General features: G+C 46.3%; 1 protein-coding gene across 1 annotated transcript in view; it reads right to left on the bottom strand.

Moving 5' to 3' along the window:
• Nucleotides 1-22,267, bottom strand: part of LOC146339305 (uncharacterized) — a 235,057-nt gene that overhangs the window by 190,770 nt on the left and 22,020 nt on the right. Inside the window, 4 exon segments of the mRNA XM_084811682.1 lie at nt 1,529-1,675; nt 7,299-7,415; nt 19,033-19,188; nt 21,185-21,301. Of these exon segments, the coding sequence (XP_084667808.1) occupies nt 1,529-1,675; nt 7,299-7,415; nt 19,033-19,188; nt 21,185-21,301 (537 nt within the window).

A 22,267-nucleotide genomic window follows, 5' to 3' on the forward strand; every position in this document is an offset into this window, starting at 1 on the left:
AAAGCATCTGTCTCTGCCATTCCCTTCTCCTTCTCCTACCCCAAGGCCTAGAAACTTGGCCTTAGCCCTAGTGGAGCATCTTTTCCTGCTGAGGCCAGGGACTGTTAGTCCTAGAGTCCATGGCAGGAAACCTATTGACACAATGCACAAAGAGAAAGGGATGGAAAGGGAAGAAGAACTGGGCATGCTTAGCCTTGAGAAGAGAAGACTGGAGGGAGATATGATAGCGCTCTTCAAGGACTTGAAAGGTTGCCACAGAGAGGAAGGCCAGCATCTCTTCTCGATCATCCCAGAATGTAGGACACGGAATAATGGGCTCAAGTGACAGGAAGCCAGATTCCGGCTGAACATCAGGAGAAACTTCCTGACAGTTAGAGCAATACGACAATGGAACCCATTCCCTAGGGAGGCGGTGGGCTCTCCCATGCTGGAGGCATTCAAGATGAGGCTGGACAGCCATCTGTCAGAGACGCTCTGACATGGATTCCTGCATTGAGCAGGGGGTTGGACTCGATGGCCTTGTAGGCCCCTTCCAACCCTACTATTCTATGATTCTATGATAAGAAAAAGGCTGTATCGCTCAACGTGCCATTTCTGCTGGGAGATGACCCACCAAGGGCCTCAGATCCTTATTTGCCCAGGCCCTTTTCTTCGGAATACCTGTTGTTGTTTTTATCTCCATAGTGCCTTTAGCGCTGCTTTAATTATTCCTTTCTTCTTTTAAAAATAGCTCTATCTCGTTTTAATATTGATATGCTTTCTCATTAAATGACGTTAGCCATTTATGAACTGTTGAAAAAGAGGGTATTCATCACCCCAAAAAAGAGGACAAAAGAGGACAGTGATTTGCATAACGTTTGCATATGCTAATTTATATGCACAGATGCAAATGTAGAAACCATAATGATAATTTAAATAGAAATGCCGTCTGTCTCATCTTACTGCAGAAGACGGTGACCAAGTGACCTGCCTGCCTGTTCAGTCTGCTGTGCAGATGCCAACGGTTCTCATGGTTCTTTATCTTCAAACTGCACTTGGGCTGGATAACCCTTCAAACAGAGGACATCCTCTGTCTGCCCTTCAAACAGAGGATTGTTCTCTGTCAAAGAGGACACACGGGGCAGTATCCAATAGCATCATTCCACAAACTCAAATAGCGCTAGTGGCGCTCCGTTGAATCTTTCCATTGTACAAGCGGGTGCCCATTATGTTTGCACAACTGGTTGTGCCATCAATTTGTGCCTTACAAAATGGGCGAAATTGGTTGCACGAGTGTTAAGTGCAATGGGTTGCACAACAGGTGCATAAGCATAATGCTCAACCGCTTGCGCAAACAGAACTTTAGCTGGATTCTTTTCTTGCGCATAGTTCAAGCCCAGTTTCTGCTAGTGCAAGGGAATGACACAGCTGGATATTGCCCATGGCTACCCTATATATGGATAAGGCAGGATACACATATTTAATAAAATAAAAATAAATATTGCCTGCATTTACACAAGTGTGTGTGTGTGTGTGTGTGTGAACTTACGGGTAGTTGCTTTTGTGGTTATTATCGGTCCCTCAGTGTCTCCAAATATAGGGTTCACCGTAACGACGTATTCGGTGCCAGATTGTAGCCCTTGGATCATGTAGTAGCTGTAAGTGTCACCCAAGTTCACGTTCTGAACACTGCCATCTGTAACCATCAGAGAAATAACAGGGGGGGTCACGGGTTAACACCCCATTTTGTAAGGCAGAAATGGGCTCTGGCATCCAGGCTCCATACTTGCTGTACCATCGCTGCAGCTCTCCAGAGTTGGGGCTACTCCCCTGGTCTCTGCTGCTCTGCAGTGCCACCACAGCAGATGGTCAGAAGGTGGTATTGCAGCTATCTGTTCAGCACACATCAGGTGACACTGGGAACCAATCAGGTTTCATCTGGGACCATAAAGCTGCTTACTCTACCTATGGACCACTTAATTTATTGGAAAGCATCACATGAAGAAGAAGAAGATAATCTACATGCGTAAGCAACTTAAATATTATTGATGTTAACAAATACATTTTAAATCGACAATGGTCTCTGTTCTGCCCCAAAGCTGCAATTGGGGGGGGGGAGAGAGAGAGAGACTTCAACTGAGAAAACAACCCAGTGTTTTCTCAGGAAAACAACACAGCCCTCCAGCCAAGGCTCATGAGTTCACCACAGCGGGACTAGAATCAATTCTCTGTCGAGAGGAAATAACGAAATCGCTCTCTTCCCACCACTGCCCGGGGGGTCTTGCAGGGCATTTCTGCACTACAAACATATACTGGTTTAATCTCATTTTAGCTGTCGTGCCCCCAGTCCCAGCTCCAGGTTTCGGAGGGCCCTTGGGCAGGACACCCTCCACCCCCCCCCCCCGCTCAGTGAGGCAACTTTCTTGCTCGGTCATCAGCTGCTCTTGCTCTTCCTCCTCCTCTTCCTCACCATGGCCATGGCTGGCTGGCTTGCCAGCCAGGGAGCCAGGAGGCCATGACAGCTTCTGCTCCTCCTTCTCACCACCATAGTTGTCTGGGCCAAAGCAAGAGGCAGGTGAATAAGCAGGTTGCAATGATGAAAATGAGGAGCCACCGCCAGGGGGCTCTCGTCAGTGGGCCCCTGTTGAGATGTGGGCCATTGGGAGGGGCCTGACCCTGTCTACCCTGGATGCCAGCCCTGAATGTCCTCTCCCAGAATCTTGGGAATTGCAGTTTGATGAGGGACCGATAATTCTCCATTAAGAGATCCCTGTCTGACCTCTTCTCTCACTGGACTACGATTCCCAGGAAGAGAGAAAATGTAAACACGCAGTGGGGAAGATCCTAGACTTCGTGCAGGAGAACCATGAGCAGGTCTCCTGTGGGTTGTGGTTTTTTAAAAAAACTAATAGCAGGGTTGTGTCAGAGGTTGTGTCACCAGGGAGAGCTTTAAAATCTTTTCTCTGGGCCATTTTTGCCATTCAAATGGCCCTCTGGAGCGGCCAATTGCTCCACAGGAGAAAACATACATTTGTAGCTTGACCAAGTGTCCTCTTTACAGAGGAATTCCTCTGTTTGAGAGGCTGAGAGAGGACCGTCCTCTGTTTGAAGGGCTGTCCTCTCCAATTTTGGTCTAGGGAGCAATCCTATGGCTGCTAGTCAGCAGCTAGACGGCCATAGGAATGTCGGTTTCTGGGAACAGACCTTGGATCCCGTGCTCCAAGGTTGGTTCTCTGAGAACCAGCCTTTCCCCACTCCCGCACTGCCTTGCAGGCAGCTCGCAACGTCCCCGCGCTCCGCGCTGGGAAGAGGAATGTAGCGCAGCAAAAACAGGGCATTCCTGGCGGGAGTTCAGGGGTGGGGAAGGCAGAAATGCTGGTACGCCACGTCCTATGTGCCACCCAGCAGCCGCTTCCCCCATTCCGCATTCCCATGGCCAGGCAGCCACAATCAGCTGTCTAGTTGCAAAATGGAGGGTGGCTGAAGCGTGGAGGGGATGATCCCGTCCGCGCTTCTCCTGCTCTGCATTGGATAGGTGGTCGCCTCCAAGTTCGGAGTTGGCCTCCAATCATGATAGGATTGTGCCCTCCATGATTAACCCCCCCCCCATAAGAATTGTTGCTCATCAACAGTTTGCATCTGGACAGCAGACTGAGCAAGACACACGGGCCACCTGGTCAGCCTTCCACACTATAGAGAGATGTACTGTATTTCTAGTTAAATTATGATAATTATTTTTATACAAATAAATTTTCATCTGGAAATGCCGTGCAAATCATTGCCCTCTTTTGTCCTGTTTTGGTGATGCATTTCCTCTTTTTTTGGCAATTCATAGGTAACCACCCTATCAGTTTGCCTGAATGGTACCTCTATTTCATAGAATCATAGAATGGTAGGTTGGAAGGGGGCTGTAAGACCATCAAGTCCAACCCCCTGCTCAACACAGGAATCCAAGTCAAAGCATCCCCAACAGATGGCTGACCAGCCTCGTCTCGAATGCCCCCAGTGTGGGAGAGCCCACCACCTCCCTAGGGAAGGGGTTCCATTGTCATATTGCTCTAACAGTCAGGAAGTTTCTCCTGATGTTCAGCCAGAATCCCTGTCCTGCACTGTGGGATGATTGGGAAGAGACCCTGGCCTTCCTCTCTGTGGCAACATTTCAAGCACTTGAAGAGAGCTATCATATCTCCCTCCAGTCATCTCTTCTCATTTACCCCTCCCATGGGGCAAATACAACCTGGAGGCTAGGGGATATAAAAGAGGAAAATAGTGCAAGGGCAATGATGATTAACTCTATGCATCCAGGTGATTAGGCTCATTGATCTCCCACTTCATGGGGCTTCATGCTTAGTTTGGCCCTAAGTCTTTCATCATTGTAGGAATATCTCATTTTTCCTGATAATACAAAGGTGGTTATATTTAGTTCCATCGCTAGGTGGCACCACGTCCTTATTTCACTGAGCACAGGAATGGAAATCTTGGTTTTTTCTTCCTGTGCATAGCTGCCTCTTTCTCATTTATCCTGACCTCCTAGCCTAGTTTCCGAAATCTAATCTCCATCATGAAACTTCTTGTTCAAACGCAAATGCACCAGGTGTCTCCAGGGCATGGAGGTTAAAACAAACAACTCGCCTGTATTGTAAGAGAGCTGCGCTATTGTACCAATGTACAGTGTTCTCTCGTACATTTCCAAGCCTGGGGAGTAACGATCCTTGTTGAGAGCTATGTACAAATTCAGAAAAGGCACACTGTGCAGCTCTCCTGGGGCTGTACCACTTGAGACCACAGGTGCTCTCTCACATAACAAACACACTGCCTAATAGAAAACTACCAAGGAAAAGCATTCTACCTAGCTCCTTGCCTGACATGCAAATCTTCTGCAATATGAGGGAACAGCATTAAAAAAAAACAACCTTCCCCCATCTTCATTCTGAATTGGAACTGTCTGGAAAGGACTGTACCACATGCCTTTTCTGGGTGTGTATAGATTAGCTGTCAGCATTCTCATTCAAAAATAGCATGTGGTTGCTATTTCCTGGGGTATACCATGCCAGAACACTGGTGAGGTAAGAGATTGTTTGTGCACAAGTTCCCACATGTAAGGCGGAGGGTGGGGTGGGGGGACCTTCCCTGGATATGGAAAGCTAGTACATCAAGAGGAGGGTGGACTAAAATCCTTCTCCCCAACGTGCTAGCTTTCTGTGTGCAGACACCAACCATCCCCATAGGAGAATGAACCCAAGAAACATGACGTTGCAACAGCACAGTCTGATTACTGCGAATAAGACTATTGCTATGGATTGCACTAAAGCAGGGCTGCAGAACCTCACGTCTAGGGCCCAAATCCAGCCCTCCTGGAATCCCAGTCTTGCACTCTGAGGTTCCCCAGATAGCCACGCCCCCTTTCCTCAGCCCCACCTCCCTTCCTTTCCCCTGACCACCAATAATTTGGTAGTTTCCTGGCTTCTGTACAATTTTCCCCTCATTCTGAAAGGTCGAAATGCCTCTCCTAAGGCTGAGGTACTGGCAGGAAGAGCATTAAGCAAAAATGTGCTGGTATTTTTGGCCCCACCCCTTTCGCCTCCAGCCCCGCCACCACTGCAATGTGGCCCCGGAGAGCTTCTCTGAAATGGAATGTGGCCCACAGGCTGAAAAAGGTTCCCCATCCCTGCATTAAAGCAAGACCTGATCACAGCTGGGATTTGGCAAAGGGCTGTGTGAGTGTGTATGTATGAGGAAAGCAGCCGTTTGGGGGACAGGGACACATGCAGAGAGGTGGAGCACCCTTCCCCAGCCTGGTGGCCTCCAGATGCTGAGTGAGCATGGTGGGGGTTGTAGGCCGACACATCTGGAGGCACCAGATTGATGAAGGTTCTTCCCATGCAGGGACGCTTCTTTCTCATTTATCCTGACCTCCTAGCAGAGTTTCTGAAATCGCTTCTCCATCATGAAGCTCAGAGCAGGAATTCTCCCTTCAAAGCCCCCTTGGAAGAGCTCAAAAGGACTGAGTTTGACCAATCACAAAGCGGTAGTGCAAGGGCAGAGCCAGGCACAAAATGGCAGCAGGTGGAGGCAGAGTTTGGCATAATCGTCGTTACTGATATAATTTTCTATTGATAAATAATCCATTTGGAAATGGCTAAATTCTTTGCCACCTTGATTTCCTTGCAGCTGGGCGTTCCATAATTCAGCTTCCCTCAATTTAAGAACAGACTCAGCCTCTCCATTTCAGGCAGAATTTGCTGACTTAACCAGCGGACTTTTACTTGTATATTGTTTTCCTCCCCCCTGCCACCCCGCCGACCCCCATCTCTCAAAGAATTCATAATTCTTGTCCTCTTCTCCTCTCACAGTTAATGTGTACCCTCTCCCCACACACTGCCGGTTTCTGTCACCCTTCACTCCTGCTGGACTGAGACCCACCTGAAAGTAGGCTGAGACCCGCTATGGTCCCCAGCCCACAGTTTGAGAAACACTGTAGGGGAGAGTTAGCTAAAGGCACAAAGCATCTTGGGTTGCAGGCTGCCTCTCTCTCGGGATCCCATGGGAGATGGTGGATCCGCTGCCTGAAAGGCAGGCATATGTCGCATGTCTCCACTTACCCTCTACTTGTGTGTTTGTAAATAAATGGTATATTTCCACGCAAAAAAAAAAAAGTGCCATAACTCTCCACTGCGCTCTCCTCTAAAGCAGGGGTGGGGAACTAGTTGGGGGCCGCATTTCAGTGGTAGGTGGAGCCAATTGCAAAGGGGGTGGTGCCAAACTTCCAAAAATGTCAGCAGATTTTAGCTTAAAGTTCTTCCTGGGAGAGGCATTTCAACTTTTTAGAATGGGGTAAAAACTGCACAAAAGCCAGGACACCACTAAACGGTCGGCATTCAGGGGGAAAGGTGTGGGGCCAAAGAAATGGGGTGTGGCCTTCTGGGGAACCAGGGAAGGCTGAATTGGGACCCTATGTGGGCAAGATTTTGCCCAGGCCCTGAAGTTCCCCATCCCTGCTTTAAAAGAAGCCAGACACGGGTAGCACTGCCCATGGATCTTCCTAATGATATAAAATGGATTCCTGCATTGAGCAGGGGGTTGGACTCAATGGTCTTATAGGCCCCTTCCAATCCTACCATTCTATGTTTCTATGATTCTATGAAAATGGATGTAAGAAAAATCACCCTGTGGTGACTTTACCCTGCCAAAAAATAGCCTATGTCTCTGAACTCAGATTTGGCCATTATGAAGTCACATTCTTGAACTAGTTTCTGGAAGCTCCCCTACACATACTGTATCTTTCAGGAACCTGAGAAACACAGGTTAGGATGCTCTACCTGAAGACACCCATGTTAATCTGTATCCTGATGCTCCCCTGACTTGAGTCCATCTGGCCTGGATGGTGTTGGTTGTCTCGTTCTGGAGCAAGATGCTTTTCACCGGTGATAGCTTTACTGCAAGAGACAAAAATTTATGTCAGTAAAGAACTGGACACCAAGACCTTAGGTCAAAACCCACTACAATTATCCCTCTGCTTATTATATTGAACTGAAAGAACCAGTAGGTATGTATAGAAACACTGCATAAGCACAGGTTTGAGAGCCACACTCTTAAATACTGCATTTGGGATTGCAATATTCCTATTGGCAAAATGGAATGTTTTTGTAGATTTGGCCAGTGTGCATCATTTTCTTCTCTTTTTTAAAAGTTCAGAAAGTAAGATTTCCCTTATATACCGAGACAAGCAAGCCAATAATGCAACAGATCAGATCCTCAGTTTGGTTGTTTCTATAGACTGCAAATGACAGCCTAGTAGAGATGTCATGAGAAACCAAGGCAGGCCATTCATATAAGCAAACAGTTCTGCTTGATTTCTCCCAGTGGAATTGGACTGAGAACTGAAGCCCATCTTGGCCGCCCACCTCAGTTCTGTCTGCACCCTACTGCAAGTGCCCAAACACAAGAGCACTGCAAGTTGGATAGTTGAGGAAATGTTTAATTTAAGCCTAACACTGGGGTATGTTTAACATAAGAACATAAGAAGAGCCCTGCTGGATCAGACCAAGGGTCCATCTAGTCCAGCATTCTGTTCACACAGTGGCTGTCAACCAGGAACCCACAAGCAGGGCATGAGCACAACAGCACCCTCCCACCCATCTTCCCCAGCAACTGGAGTACATAGGTTTACTTTTTATGATACGATACTTTATTGCTTAAAGCCATAGGCCACCACAATGTACATTAAAGAGAGAGAGAGAGAGAGAACAGTGCAGTCACGTATTTGTATATACATAAATTCATACATCCAACAGAATCATCCCTAGTAGGCTGTTTGGGCTTTGGCACGTATTTTCCTTGCTGCCAAGGCAAATTTTGCTACCTGGGCAGTGGTGAAAGCATCAGTGCCAGAAAGAAGGACACATATATGTTCTAAAGGTGTTCTATTTAGGAGGCTCTGGGAAATAATGGCAAGAAATGTATGCCTAGGATGGCCATAGAGAGGGCATCTTAGTAAGTAATGAGAGACATCCTCAGCATCCCCAGACCCACAGATACAGAGTCTCTGATGGACTGGGGTATTGTCAAATCTTCCCCCAAGAAGGCAGAGTGCATGCATTGTAGATGCAATGCTGTAAATGATTTCTGTAAGTGAGGCACAGTCAGAGTTGTAAAGTAACTCTCCAGACCAAATGACGTCTTATATAATGGGTACCAGCAAGAGTAAGGCATTTGTGAGATTGTAACCAAATCCATCCACTTAGAATAAAGATAATTTTTTTTCTTCAAGCCTCTGTTTTACTCTATCAGAAATCAGGTTTACCCAAGACTTTTGGGATGGGGTCTGAAGTTGCTCTTGAAAGCATCTTTTTGGAAGGCAGGAATTGCTCATATGGGTCAACTTGAGCCAATACAAAACAGGAGCAGCGTGAATAGATATTTTAACTGAAATCAATCCTACTTCTGCCCTTAGAAGGGCCCCAGGTGTACTCCAGGGGACAGTTAAGAGAGATCTCATAAAAGAGTTCTGAACCACCTCAAAAATAGAGGCATTCATGTATCCCCATAATTCAGCCCTATTCGTCAGTTGTGAAACTACCTTCTTCTGAAATATCTCAACCGCAGGGGCAGCCAAACTTCCCCCTTGTGATCGAGGGGACTGAAGGAGAGATTGAGTAGACTGGGATGATTTCAGCTTAATTACATCTAGATGTTGTCTCCACAAAAGTCGGGTGTTGAAATTAAGGCCCAAATATCTAAAGTTGTTCATTTGTTCAATGGATTCATTGTCCAACTTCCACATATGTGTTTTCCTTTTCTTCCCAAATGCTACAATTTTAGTCTTAGCATAGTTAATAGACAAATGCTCTCTTTGCAAAATGTACTCAACTTTCTCAACAGCCTTCGCATACCAATTAATGTAGTGGAAATCATTGCGATATCATCCGCATATAGGAGGACTGAGAGTTTAACATCCTGAATAGAAGCTGGGAAGCATTCCAAATCACTCAGTTCTTGTACAATGCTATTAATATAAACATTAAAAAGAAAAGGGGCCAATAAACATCCCTGACGCACTCCTTTATCAGTTGGGATGCTTTCTGATAACAATCCATTCACCCCCAGCCTAACTCTAAGAGTAGTGTCAGAGTGAAGCATTTGGATTAAAAGAAACAGCCTTCTATCAATGTTTGTGGCAGATAGCTTTTGCCACAAACGATCTCTATCTACATGGTCAAAGGCTGAACTAAAATCCACAAAAGTAACAAATAACTCTTTTCTATCATGCTGAGAATATTTCTGTATTAGGTGATGGAGAACAAAACACTGGTCTATTGTAGATTTCCCCTTTGCAAACATGGCCTGTTCTTCAGCTAAAATCAAGTTTTCAGCTGCCCATGACTTTAATTTGTGTAAAAGATATTTAGTATATAATTTTGAAACAACATTAAGCAGACTGATTGGTCTAAAATTATTTGGATCTGCTTTAGAGCCTCTCTTGTGAATAGGAACAACAATGCTCTCTTCCCAGCCCTGGGGGATTTTTCCATGCTGGTTTATATAAGTAAACATTTTAGCAAGAATTGGGCACCACCAAGTAGAATTAGATCTAAACAATTCACCAGAAAGCATATCCTCTCCAGGGGCCTTTTTAGGAGGCAGGGAGGCAATCAAATCACGCACTTCATCCCAGGTTACTGGTTCCCAATCAGGGCAGGAAGAGAAAGACAAAAATCCCTGCCGTGAAGGGGATCAGATAGGGTCCAAACAAAAGATTGTGAAACCAAGGCTGAAAAGTGAGCTTGCGACTGTGAGGAAGTAATTTGATTATCAATAGAGCCATGATGTCTCCTTGTCCCTTTTGTCACTAACATCCAGAATCTAGTTGAATCTCTTTCTAGAATTGCCAGACCTAGCTCCATCCAGGATTGTCATACATACTCATTCTTTTTCTGGCACAGGAGATTTTTATACTCTTTGCGCAAGCTGATGTAGACAGTAAAATTTTCAAGGAGTCTTCTTTCCTCAATCTCCTGATTGCTCCTGCCAGCCTACGTTTCTGGGCAGTGCACCGTTTATCAAACCAGGCTTGACTAGTGTGCAGGCCTGGAAAAGGAGCTTTAGTAATGACCACAAATGGTCTAGGTTCTTTCACTATTTTCCCATAAGTTCCCAGGGGGTCCAGGGAGGTAAAAAATTCCTCTCTCAAAGATAACATCTTGGGGGTTGCTAGAAATAAGTTTATTTCTTCTTGCAGCTTCCCATTCCAACACAGTCTTTTTTCTCCCTGGGTTATTAAATTATTTGCAGAAGCGAAAACAAGGGGAACTTTTCCAGTTGGTAGCAAAAGACACATCTGAATTGGCATGTGATCACTCTCTGGTCTACTAAGGACTTTAAAATTGTTGAAAAAGAATAGAGCCGATTGTGAGAGGATCATAAAATCTATCACACTCCTGCCCCTTGGGCCAATATATGTATATAAGTTCGAATCTGGGTCTATATCTGTCCCATCACATATATGTATAAGCGAAACTTAACAACAAGAGCAAAGAGGAATTGACCAGCTTTATTAAGCCCCAAATCCTTAGAATTTCTAGTAGGGAGAGAAGCCAGATCATCTGGAGTAAGTCCCATTTTCTCACCGATTTTACAGTTGTTTTGTCCTATTCTAGCATTCATATCACCTGCTATCAAGATTTTTGGGTCAGCCTGTATTTCAAATAAGGTGGAGAGGGCCCAATCAAGTTCATTCCATATGGAGGTATCTTCATACTTTGAATTCTGCGGGGGAGAATATACATTTACTAAAAAAAAAAAAAAAAGTCAGACCTGAAGGCCAATCTCTCTGAAGAATTAAGATGTTACTACTATCGCTTAGCAACAACAACAACAACTATCGCTTACATCAAGCTGTAAAATATTTGGGTTACTATCCATTGAAACCATAGTTGCTAGACCGCCCCGGGCACGGCCTCTACTATCTGATTTGCTAGCTGGTTGGGTATACTCAAGGTATCCTGGAAAAGTGGGAACAGTCGTAGTGGTAGCCCAGGTTTCTTGAATAAAAAGAACTTCAAACTGAGTGCAAATTTTTTTTAAAATTCTCATCTACCAGCTTGGAGGCCCATCCTGCAACATTCCAAGAGAGTAATCTAATAGAAATAGCAGTGCCAACCTGTGGAGAGGAAGATAGTCAGCATGGACCAGCCCTCTTAATGCTGACAGTGGCTTGTTTATGGAGTCCTGTTGCTTCAGATATAATTCCACTATCCCTATCTCCACATGGCCTTTCTATTGCTGGGGTCTGAGAGGGTGGAGTTGACCGCTGTTTGCATGCGAATTCTAGCCCTATGAAGTGTCCGTCAGCTATACAGTTCTGAGCTGCATGGTGCATAGTTTGAAGTTGGGGTGGGACACTGGCCCTTTTTTTCAGAGGCTGTGCAGGAAAGCGGGGTGGTAAATTTATTTCTGCTGTAACTTTTTGAAGTTTGGTTTGAAAGAATCCCAACTCAGTTAAATTTGATTTTCCTAAAGAGGTGAACTTGAGAGGCTCGATAGCAGAAAGTGGCAAGGAGGATGGTGTCAGGCAGTGCTGCGGCTGTATTGCAATTTGCTCATCTGCAGCCTTTTTCTCCAAGGAGTTTAAATTAGATGGTTTCAGTAATCCTGTGTGGCTGATATCATCTGATTGCAGAGCTGGAATCTGAAGAGGCTTTTGCGAAGGGTCCAAAGCAGGACCTTCAGCTAATCTTTTCAACAGTGCATGGAGCCTGGTAGTAATTGACTGTTGTTCCATTACTGGCAGGTCATAGAATGTATCAATTTAAGCTTCTTCTTCTGGTATCACAGAAGTAAATGGCTGTTCAATTGGAGAGAATTCTTCACCAGAGTCTGTATCATATTGGCTCTCAGTCCAGTGGGCCATACAGAGAGGATTCTTATTCGTACGCCTGGTAAAATCTAACTCTTTGACTGTAATCTCATTATCATCATGATCTAGATTTATTAAATTGTTAGAGTCAAAGTTTATCAGAGTTGACTGTTTTTTGATAAAGGGGGTCAGAGTCAGGAGGGTCTCTTGTCTATAGGTGTCAGTATCCTGACATTTCACAGAGAATCCTTCAATCAAAGGTTGGGTCCAAGTGTTTAAAAAAATGTCAGGTGTTTAAAAAATGTCCCATGTTCCCCAGCAACTGGTGTACATAGGTTTACTTTGCCACTCATCATTGTAGAAAAGAGTGCGACAGAGTTCTTAAGAGTGCCCTTGAGAAAGGGTTTTTACAACCTGAAACGGATGGGCTTAAATTAAACATTCCCTCAATTATCCAACTTGCAGTGCTCTTGAGTTCTGGCACCTGGGGGTGGGGGGGTGTCTCCTCCCTCAGTCTGTTCAGTGAGTCAGTGCCTTCCCTCTTTTGCGTTTTGCATCCCACTGCAACATGCTCCGTTGCTATGCTGCCCTTCCTCTCCTGGCCAGCTGGCATATACATGGAACACATGTGGACCCTACATGCCTGCTCTGCCAGGGCACTCGGTTTATGCTGGCCGGCCAGGAGGACAAGCATCTTCCTGGCCAGCCAGTAAAAACAGAATCAGGGCCCCTTCAAGCAGCCCAACATTGACCCCCCCCCGCCCCGCCCCGCCCCGCCCCGACAAGGAGTTTCACCGGTCAAGGGCTTAAGGGGCCCCAATTCGTTTGTGTGCCGTGTTGCCTGCTGTTGGGCCCCCTCGAACCTCTGCCCCCCAGACAGTCGTCTGAGCATAACGGTTTTGAGTGCTAAGCCAGAGGCAGACAACAGCTCCCATCATCCCTGGCCATTGGCCAAGCTGGCTGAGGCTGATGGAGCTGGAGTCCAAGAACACCTGGAAGGCCACCGTTTTCCCAGTCCCCCCATAATCGTTGGGATGGAGAGGAGGTTATGACGCCCTCTGAATTATACTGAGTCTTGGTCCATCTTGCCTGATATTGTTGACTCTGACTGCAGCAAGTCCCGAGACTTGTAATCCAGGGGATTTGGACTACAACTCCCACCATTCCTGACCATTGGCCATGCTGGCTGATGCTTATGGTAACTGAAGTCCAAGATGTCCAAGACATCTGGAGGGCACCAGGCTGAGGAAAGGTGCTTAGGGTCCAGGCAGAGGCCTTTTCCTTCACCAGCTACCTGGCATCCATAAACTAGATGTGCTGGAGGTTGAACCTGGGGCCTTAGAAATGCAACGAAATGCCAAGGCCCTGCCACTATCCTGAAACCACTCATTCAGAAGGCAAGGCAGGGCTACTGCTTCCCGTGACAGCCATTTATGACCCATAATGCCTACATTAACCCTTCTCTCCATTGGGTAGAAGCTGTAGCTAAGTGTGTATGGGAATTTCATTTACGCTCATAAAACTAGGGATGTCAGAGGAATCTGTCCAGGGGATCAAGTTTGTCAAGCTTTCAGCAGCTTCACACACACACACACACACACACACACACACGGACTCCAGCTCACTTGTCTGTGAGCTGGACTGACTCTATCTTTGTCAAGAGAGGCTTGCAGATTTTCCCACGGTGGGGGAGGGGGAGGTCTCATAAAAACATCATTTACAAAGTTCCAGCCACAATTTGCATAATTTGCACAAATTGTGGCCATAAATATTCCTAACTTGTGCAACTTGTGGCCACAATTTGCAGAAGTTAGGCAGATTTACGGCCACAATTTCCACAAATTAGGCAAATTACGGCCGGAATTTGTGTAATTTAATGCAAATTGCGGCCACAACTTGCATAAGTGACGTTTGTACAAGGGGAAAAAAAACCTGTGAAATTTCCTGGATTTCAGGAAGACACCTCTGGGTCAGCTCGCAGGTGCAAGCCAAGCTGGGGGCTCAGAGAAGTCTGGTGAGGCAGAAAAGGGCCAGATTTCCCTACAATGGCCATCACTGCACAAAACAAGAGAGCATGCCCCAATTGACGCTCCGAACATGAGTGCAGGTAAATATTTGCACGTTGTCAACACCTGCTCGTCTCCTTCCCAATTCCCAGTTTGCTTTGCACAAATGTCTTCAGTAGAATAAATGAGCCCTGCATTATTCTATGGAGGACATTTGCACACATTTAGGGAGATTTGCGCAAATCTCCTGTTCGATTGCTGCTCGATTTGCGCAACTGTCCCGTTCGTGCAGAGCGAGCAGCAAACGCGAACGGGAACTGGGCATGGGACAAATGGCGGGACAACGTTCGGAGAATCCTAGTGAGCTCCAGCATCCATCCCTAGTGTTGCTCAGTGGTGTCGTGATACACTTTGATGTGCAGGTGCTCATCACTGCAGTCTCGATAGCCACACACCCAAAGACAGGTACAGCCCCCAACCCTGCCCTGAAGAGCAGCAGTACAGAGCAAATACCCAATTTATTTGCTGACCATCACAAAATAGTGAGCTGGTGAAGGGCAGTGTAAAGCTAATGGGTCTTAATGGTCCATTGAAGACCGAGCCACCCCAAGGTACTTTGCACTGCAACAGCAATCGCTCACACCGAAACCTTGTTGCTGGGAAAATCCATTTCTCCCCAGCTACTGTGAGCTAAGCTCCCTGGATACAGAGGAAGGCAGTGATGTCTTGACCCCTGCTGACCAAGAAGTCCTGATGCTTTGACCTGCACGCCCTGGCTGCCCTGTGACACTAGCTGCAGCTCACTGGTAGAGCATGGGCCTTGCATTCAGACCATCCAAGGTTCGATCCCCAGCCTCTCCAGGTTAAGACTGGGCAGGAAAACCCATCTGAAACTCTGGATTGCTACTGACAGGCAATGTAAACAATGCTGAGTTAAATGGACCAGTGGTCTAGTTCAGGCAACGTTGTACGTATATTGGCAGGAGGCTAAACAAGGAGATGCCTAGATCGGGATGTACACTAAGCATACAGCCTCAGTACCCCCAGAAACATCCATAACCTCACTCTGTCTCATCCAAGCACATCATCCAGTCATGTAAGATTTCTAGAAAGTCCTTCACAGCCTGTCGGTTTCCATATAGTCAGCGAGGGCAGCTTATTGTCAGCCTCAATCAGAGTGGGCCTGAGCCACAACAAAAGCTGCTGCCCTTGATGATGCTTCGTGTCATGGACACTTCTAGTCGCCTGGTATTTAAACGCCATGGCTGCAAAGCATTTGGGTGCCATGCAGACAGAGCAGGAAGGAAGAACATCAGCAGGGAAGATCTGAAGCAGTCAGAGATCTGTCTGTTCCTGAGCGTTCAATGGGCTGTTTAATGCATCTGTTGAATTGTTTATGGTTGTGTCTGATGTTTTAGTTGTTCTATGCGGTGGTCATATTTTAATGGGTAATTGTTGTAGCTGTACATTTTAATTCTGTTGTAAGTTGCCTTAAGTCTTTTTTCTTTTTTAGAAAGGCATCTGAGAAAAACTCCAGATGTGATCAAACTCCAACTCCCATCTGCCCCAACCAGCATGATTAATGGGATTAAGGGTAAGGGATTAAGGGTGCAATCCTATGCATGTTTAGACAGAAAAAAGTCCTAGAACTTCCAGCATTCCCCAACCATCGCTACTGCCTGGGGAATGCTGGAAGTTGTCGGACTTTTTTCTGTCTAAACATGCATGGGAGTACATCCTAAGTGAATTATCTCAGTACGAATCCAAGGCAAACCATTCAACATCACAGTAATTCAAGTCTATGCCCCAACCACTGAGGCTGAAGAAGCTGAGGTTGATCGGTTCTATGAAGACCTACAACACCTTCTAGAACTAACACCAAAAAAGATGTCCTCTTCATCATAGGGGATTGGAATGCCAAAGTAGGAAGTCAAGAAATAAATGGGATAACAGGCAGGCATGGCCTTGGTGTACAAAATGAAGCAGGACAAAGGCTCATAGAGTTTTGCCAAGAGAACACGCTGATCATAGCAAACACGCTTTTCCAACAGCACAAGAGGCGACTCTAAACATGGACATCACCAGATGGTCAATATCGAAATCAGATTGATTATGTCCTTTGCAGCCAAAGATGGAGAAGCTCTATACAGTCAGTAAAAACAAGACCTGGAGCTGACTGTGGCTCAGATCATGAGCTGCTTCTTGCAAAATTTCAGCTTAAATTGAAGAACATAGGGAAAACCACTAAACCATTCAGGTATGACCTAAATCATATCCCTGATGAATATACAGTGGAGGTGAGGAATAGATTTCAGGGATTAGACCTGATAGACAGAGTGCCTGAGGAACTATGGATAGAGGTCAATAACATTGTTCAGGAGGCAGCAACAAAATCCATCCCAAAGAAAAAGAAATGCAAGAAAGCAAAGTGGCTGTCTGATGAGGCTTTACAAGTAGCTGAGGAAAGAAGGGAAGCGAAAAGCAAGGGAGAAAGGGGAAGATATATCCAACTGAATGCAGAGTTCCAGAGAATAGCAAGGAGAGACAAGAAGGCCTTCTTCAATGAACAATGCAAAGAAATCGAGGAAAACAACAGAATGGGAAAGACTAGAGATCTTTTCAAGAAAATCGGAGATCTTAAGTGAATGTTTTGTGCAAAGACGGGCATGATAAAGGACAAAGAAGGCAGGGACCTAACAGAAGCAGATGAGATTAAGAAGAGGTGGAAAGAATACACAGAAGAACTATACAGGAAAGATCTTAATGTCCCTGATAGCCATGATAGTGCTGTCACTGAACTTGAGCCGGACATCCTAGAGAGTGAAGTCAAGTGGGCCTTAGGAAGCATTAGTAACAACAAAGCTAGCAGAGATGACAGTATTCCAGCTGAGCTATTTAAGATCCTAAAAGATGATGCTGTTAAAGTGCTGCACTCAATATGCCAACAAATTTGGAACACTCAACAGTGGCCACAAGACTGGAAAAGGTCAGTTTACATTCCAATTCCAAAGAAGGGCAATGCCAAAGAGTGCTCAAACTACCATACAATTGTGCTCATTTCACAGGCCAGCAAGGTGATGCTCAAAATCCTACAAGCTAGGCTTCAGCAGTATGTGAACCGAGAACTACTGGAAGTACAAGCTGGGTTTCGAAGCAGCAGAGAAACTAGAGATCAAATCGCCAACATTCACTGGATCATGGAGAAAGCAAGAGAATTCCAGAAAAATGTCTATTTCTGCTTCATTGACTACGCTAAAGCCTTTGATTGTGTGGATCACAACAAACTGTGGCAAATTCTTAAAGAGATGGGAGTACCAGACCACCTTACCTGTCTCCTGAGAAACCTGTACGAGGGTCAAGAAGCAACAGGAAGAACCAGACACGGAACAACCAATTGGTTCAAAATTGGGAAAGGAGTACAACAAGGCTGCATATTGTCGCCCAGCTTATTTAACTTATATGCAAAGTACATCATGAGAAACGCTGGGCTGGATGAATCACAGGTCGGAATTAAGATTGCCGGGAGAATTATCAACAACCTCCGATATGCAGACGATACCACCCTAATGGCAGAAAGTGAAGAGCATCTAAAGAGCCTCTTGTTGAGGGTGAAAGTGGAGAGTGCAAAAGCTGGTTTGAAACTCAGCATTAAAAAAACTAAGATCATGGCATCTGGCCCCATCACTTCCTGGCATATAGAAGGGGAAGAAATGGAAGCAGTGACAGATTTTACTTTCTTGGGCTCCAAGATCACCGCAGACGGTGACTGTAGCCATGAAATTAAAAGACGCTTGCTCCTTGGGAGGAAAGCTATGGCAAACCTAGACAGCATAGTAAGACGCAGAGACATCACCTTGCCGACAAAGGTCCGTCTAATCAAAGCTATGGTTTTCCCAGTAGCAACGTATGGCTGTGAGAGCTGGACTATAAGGAAGGCTGAGCGCCGAAGAATTGATGCCTTTGAACTGTGGTGCTGGAGAAGACTCTTACGAGTCCCCTGGACTGCAAGGAGGTCAAATCAGTCCATCCTAAAGGAAATCAACCCTGAGTGCTCATTGGAAGGACAGATGCTGAAGCTCAAATATTTTGGCCACCTAATGCGAAGAGAAAACTCCCTGGAAAAGACCCTGATGCTGGGAAAGACTGAAGGCAAAAGGAGGAGGGGACGGCAGAGGATGAGATGGCTAGATAGCATCACTGATGCAATGAATATGGACTTGAGCACACTTGGGGAGAGAGTGGAGGACAGGAAGGCCTGGCATGCTATGGTCCTTGGGGTCACGAAGAGTCGGACACGACTGAACGACTGAACAACAACAACACCCTAAGTGAGTGGTAGAGGGCCACAAATTCCCCTCCCCGGGAGTAGAGATTATGACCCATGATCATATTACATTGCCTCAAATTAAGAAAATAGCTGCTTGAGCTTACACAGCGGTCACATCCCGTGGGCTGCTGTGCAATGCTAAAAGACCTGGACAATTCTTTAATTTCTGCCCTTAATTTCCCTCGAGCCCTGGGCACCTGGTGCAGAGCCCAGGGGGCTACTGGGGTGCTCCAGCAGCTGTCCAACGATGCTATACGCTGATTTGCTAGACCTGGGCAATCCAGTTCAGAGGAATTTCCCCCGGCATGCATTTCCATCACATTTCAAAAGCATCTCTGAAAAAGAAAACATGCCCAAGGCCTTACGCGTTCTGCCAGCAGCTGACACCGGCTGGCTCGGCCCTTCTGGGTAGACAGCATAAATGCTGACTGTGTAGTCTTGATCCTCCTGCAAGTTATCAAGGACATGCGAGGAGACGTCACTGCCCAGGATCTTTTCCAAGGTCACCCCAGGCTGGCTTGCTGCAAACAGTCAGTACAAAAGGCAGATGAGTAAAGTCCACATAGTGGCTGGAATGACTCCCTCCCACCCCTGATCCCATTTGAAAAAGAATAATTTCACAAATTTAAACCTTGGAATCAGTATTCTTGACATCCAAAGAATTCAGCATCCAAATTTTGGAATCTCCCAAGCTTAGCTGGATAATATATTTAACAATATAAATATTACCCCACCTATCTTCAACTATAAAGGTCTCCATACGCAGAAATGTAGATCTGTGAGGTACAGTCTAAACCAGGGGTGTTGAACTTCTTTCAGCCCAAGGGACAAAATCCATTTTGGAGAAGCTCTCACGGGCCTCAGCCCAATGTCTGGTGGAGCCATAGCCAAAACAGACAGGGCCAAAATACCAAACATACCAGCCTATTTTAGCTTACTCTCTTTCTGCCAAGTAACTAAGCTTTGGGAGAGGCATTTCAACGTTTTAGAATGGGGAAGAAATGGCACAAAAGCCGAGAAACCACAAAATAATCAGGGGGTGGGGCCAGGGGGATGTAGGGGCCAGGGGGATGTAGGGGCCACGTTTGATGTAGCTCCACCTCTCTACTCCCCATCCACAAAAAAATGTCCCTGCCCAAAACTGTTCCAGCCAGGGCGGTAGGGAAGGTTCACGTGGATTCTGACTTGGAGAATATTTTCCAGCATATTTCACAGTAATGCCTTGCTCCGTTTGGCGGGGGTATGCATGGATGCAGTGCAGATGCCTCTAATTTGTCTATTTAAGAATGAGGGTTAGAAAACCTTGACATGAGCAAAGGTTTAAAATGGAAACATCAGAAATCAAAATTTGACATCTTGCCTGGAAGTAAGTCAGAAGGGGGTGGGCAGCTTGTCCAGGGCCCTCCAAAACCTGTAGCTAGGGATGGCATGGGCGCCCAATTCCATCCAGGAATCCAGCGGAACCCCCTCTGCCCACACCTCCAAGCCCCGCTCACCAAGCCCCTGCCCCCACTTGCCCCTTGCCAGCGCTCGGCAAGTGGCCTGCACTCACCCCAGCAGCCTCGGCAAGGTCCACAGTCGCCATTTTTTAAAAAAATAAAATGGCGATCGCAAAAATGCTCATGTTTCAGTCTGCTCAAAAATGCACATTTTTGCGATCACCAATTTGTTTTTTTAAAAATGGTGACCGCGGAGCTTGATGAGGCCACTGGGGTGAGTGTGGGCTGCTTGTCAAATGCAGGAGGGGCTCAAGTGCAGTCTGGGGACCGGAGAGCAGGGGCAGGGGCTGGGTGGGTGCCCGGGGAACGCGGATGGGGGTGGGTTCACACATCCCCTACCTGTAGCCAGGTGTGATCCCAGCGAGGTTGCCAAGTTGATCCCTTCACTTTCTTTCATATAATTTATTTTTTCTCTTTAGATTCCTAATCCACCCCATTCTATGACCTTCAAACATCAAAGAGCCTTATCACATCTTAGGGCGCAATCCTGTGGGTTGCGGCCTCGATGATCATAACCCCTGAACGTGGAGGCTTACGGTCATCGTACGCTGGGTGGAACGAATGGCGGAGGTGATCTTCACCTCCCTGTCCTCCCGGCCTGCATTTTCACCATGTTCCCAATGTTCTCTAGATACATACCTCACTCCAGGGGTGGGCAATATGCAGTCCCGCTGCCCCCCAAAATTGTAAAAAAAAAAATGTTTTTAATCAAAATGGCATCCAGAGCAGCCATTTTGAAGTACTTTTGACCCTTTTAGTGCTCCGTAGCTACTACAGAGCAACAAAAGGGTTAATATTAGGCTGACAACAAGTTTATTTTGAGCCTTTGGGCACGCTGTGGCCTCTCTGGATGTGTGTGCGTGTATGCATGTGCCACTGGGGTGCAGAGGAGGTGTGGCCCGGGGGGGTGTGCGCGCTGGTGAGTTAAAATGGCCCCCGGACTTCCTGAAGTTGCTTATTCCATCTCCCTGAACACGTTTTCACAAAGATCTAGCAGGGTCTCAGCTGACTGACTTACATTTTGGGATGTAGATCTTGTAGCCTTCCAGCTTCCCTAAAGGAGGAGTCCAGGCTACCTTGAGGCTAAACAGTCCTTCTTCTATGACCCTGAAATTGGTCACTGGAGGTATGGATGCTTTAAGACAAGAGGACAGGTGTTAAAGAATGGTTCCACAATACAAAGCAAATGGGACTTGCGGATGAGCAATGCTGTTTAGTTAGTACCGCACATCACAGTGGAAAGATGAAATGTGGGCTGGATCACAGCATGTAATATGCTCCCTTTTATTACTTGTGAGCAAAATGATCACCTTTATGCTTAGTGGTAGATGAGTGGAAGGATGGCTTGTATATTACAAGGACCTATTAGGGTGCAGCACATCTCTGCAGGGACATATTACACACAGACACACAGACACACAGTAAGATTGTTGCCACTGACTGCCAGTGTCTGGGGTAGGAAAGGGCAAATCTGTCAAGCTTGATCTCACTGAGATTTTGTTTTTTTCTGCCACCAAGTTCATTCCGGCTTGGATCTGCATCAGAATTTGCGTCTTCTTTAATGCACAGAAAGGCATATGTATTTCCATGTGCATTTTTTAAAAATGTATGCGTTATTCATATGCATTTCTTAAATATACATTTGGTGTGCATTCTTCCAATCTATGCATTTTTGTATGCGTTCCCCCAACCTGACCCCCAAAACTCATCTTAAGCCTTGGAAATTTACAGATTTTGTCTGTGAGATGCACTCCATTCTGCATTCAGGCTTGGGAGGTGTGCATTGGGTATTCTCGCATAAAAATGTGAACCCGACACATTTCTCGCCCATCCCTAGCCAGGGGCAGAGGGGTCTGCCATCTGTGTGCTATCAGAGATGCACCCCCAGGCATCCACCATGACGTTGTGAGAGATGCAGAGACCACCTCTCCAAACACATGTAGCTTCACTGGCCACACCAGTGAACCACTTGGGGTCCTTCCACAGCCAGGCCAGACCTGCACCCCAGAGTAAAATATTAGTCTTGGTTTTCCCAAACACAATTTAGAAAGCTTGCCAGAGCTAGGCATTGGGAGGAGGGGGGGGGGAGGAGAAGATGTGC

The sequence above is a fragment of the Heloderma suspectum genome, chromosome 7 (genome assembly GCF_057233095.1).
Source record: "Heloderma suspectum isolate Gila_16-S chromosome 7, 16-S_ref, whole genome shotgun sequence".
NCBI classification, from domain to species: Eukaryota; Metazoa; Chordata; class Lepidosauria; order Squamata; family Helodermatidae; genus Heloderma; species Heloderma suspectum.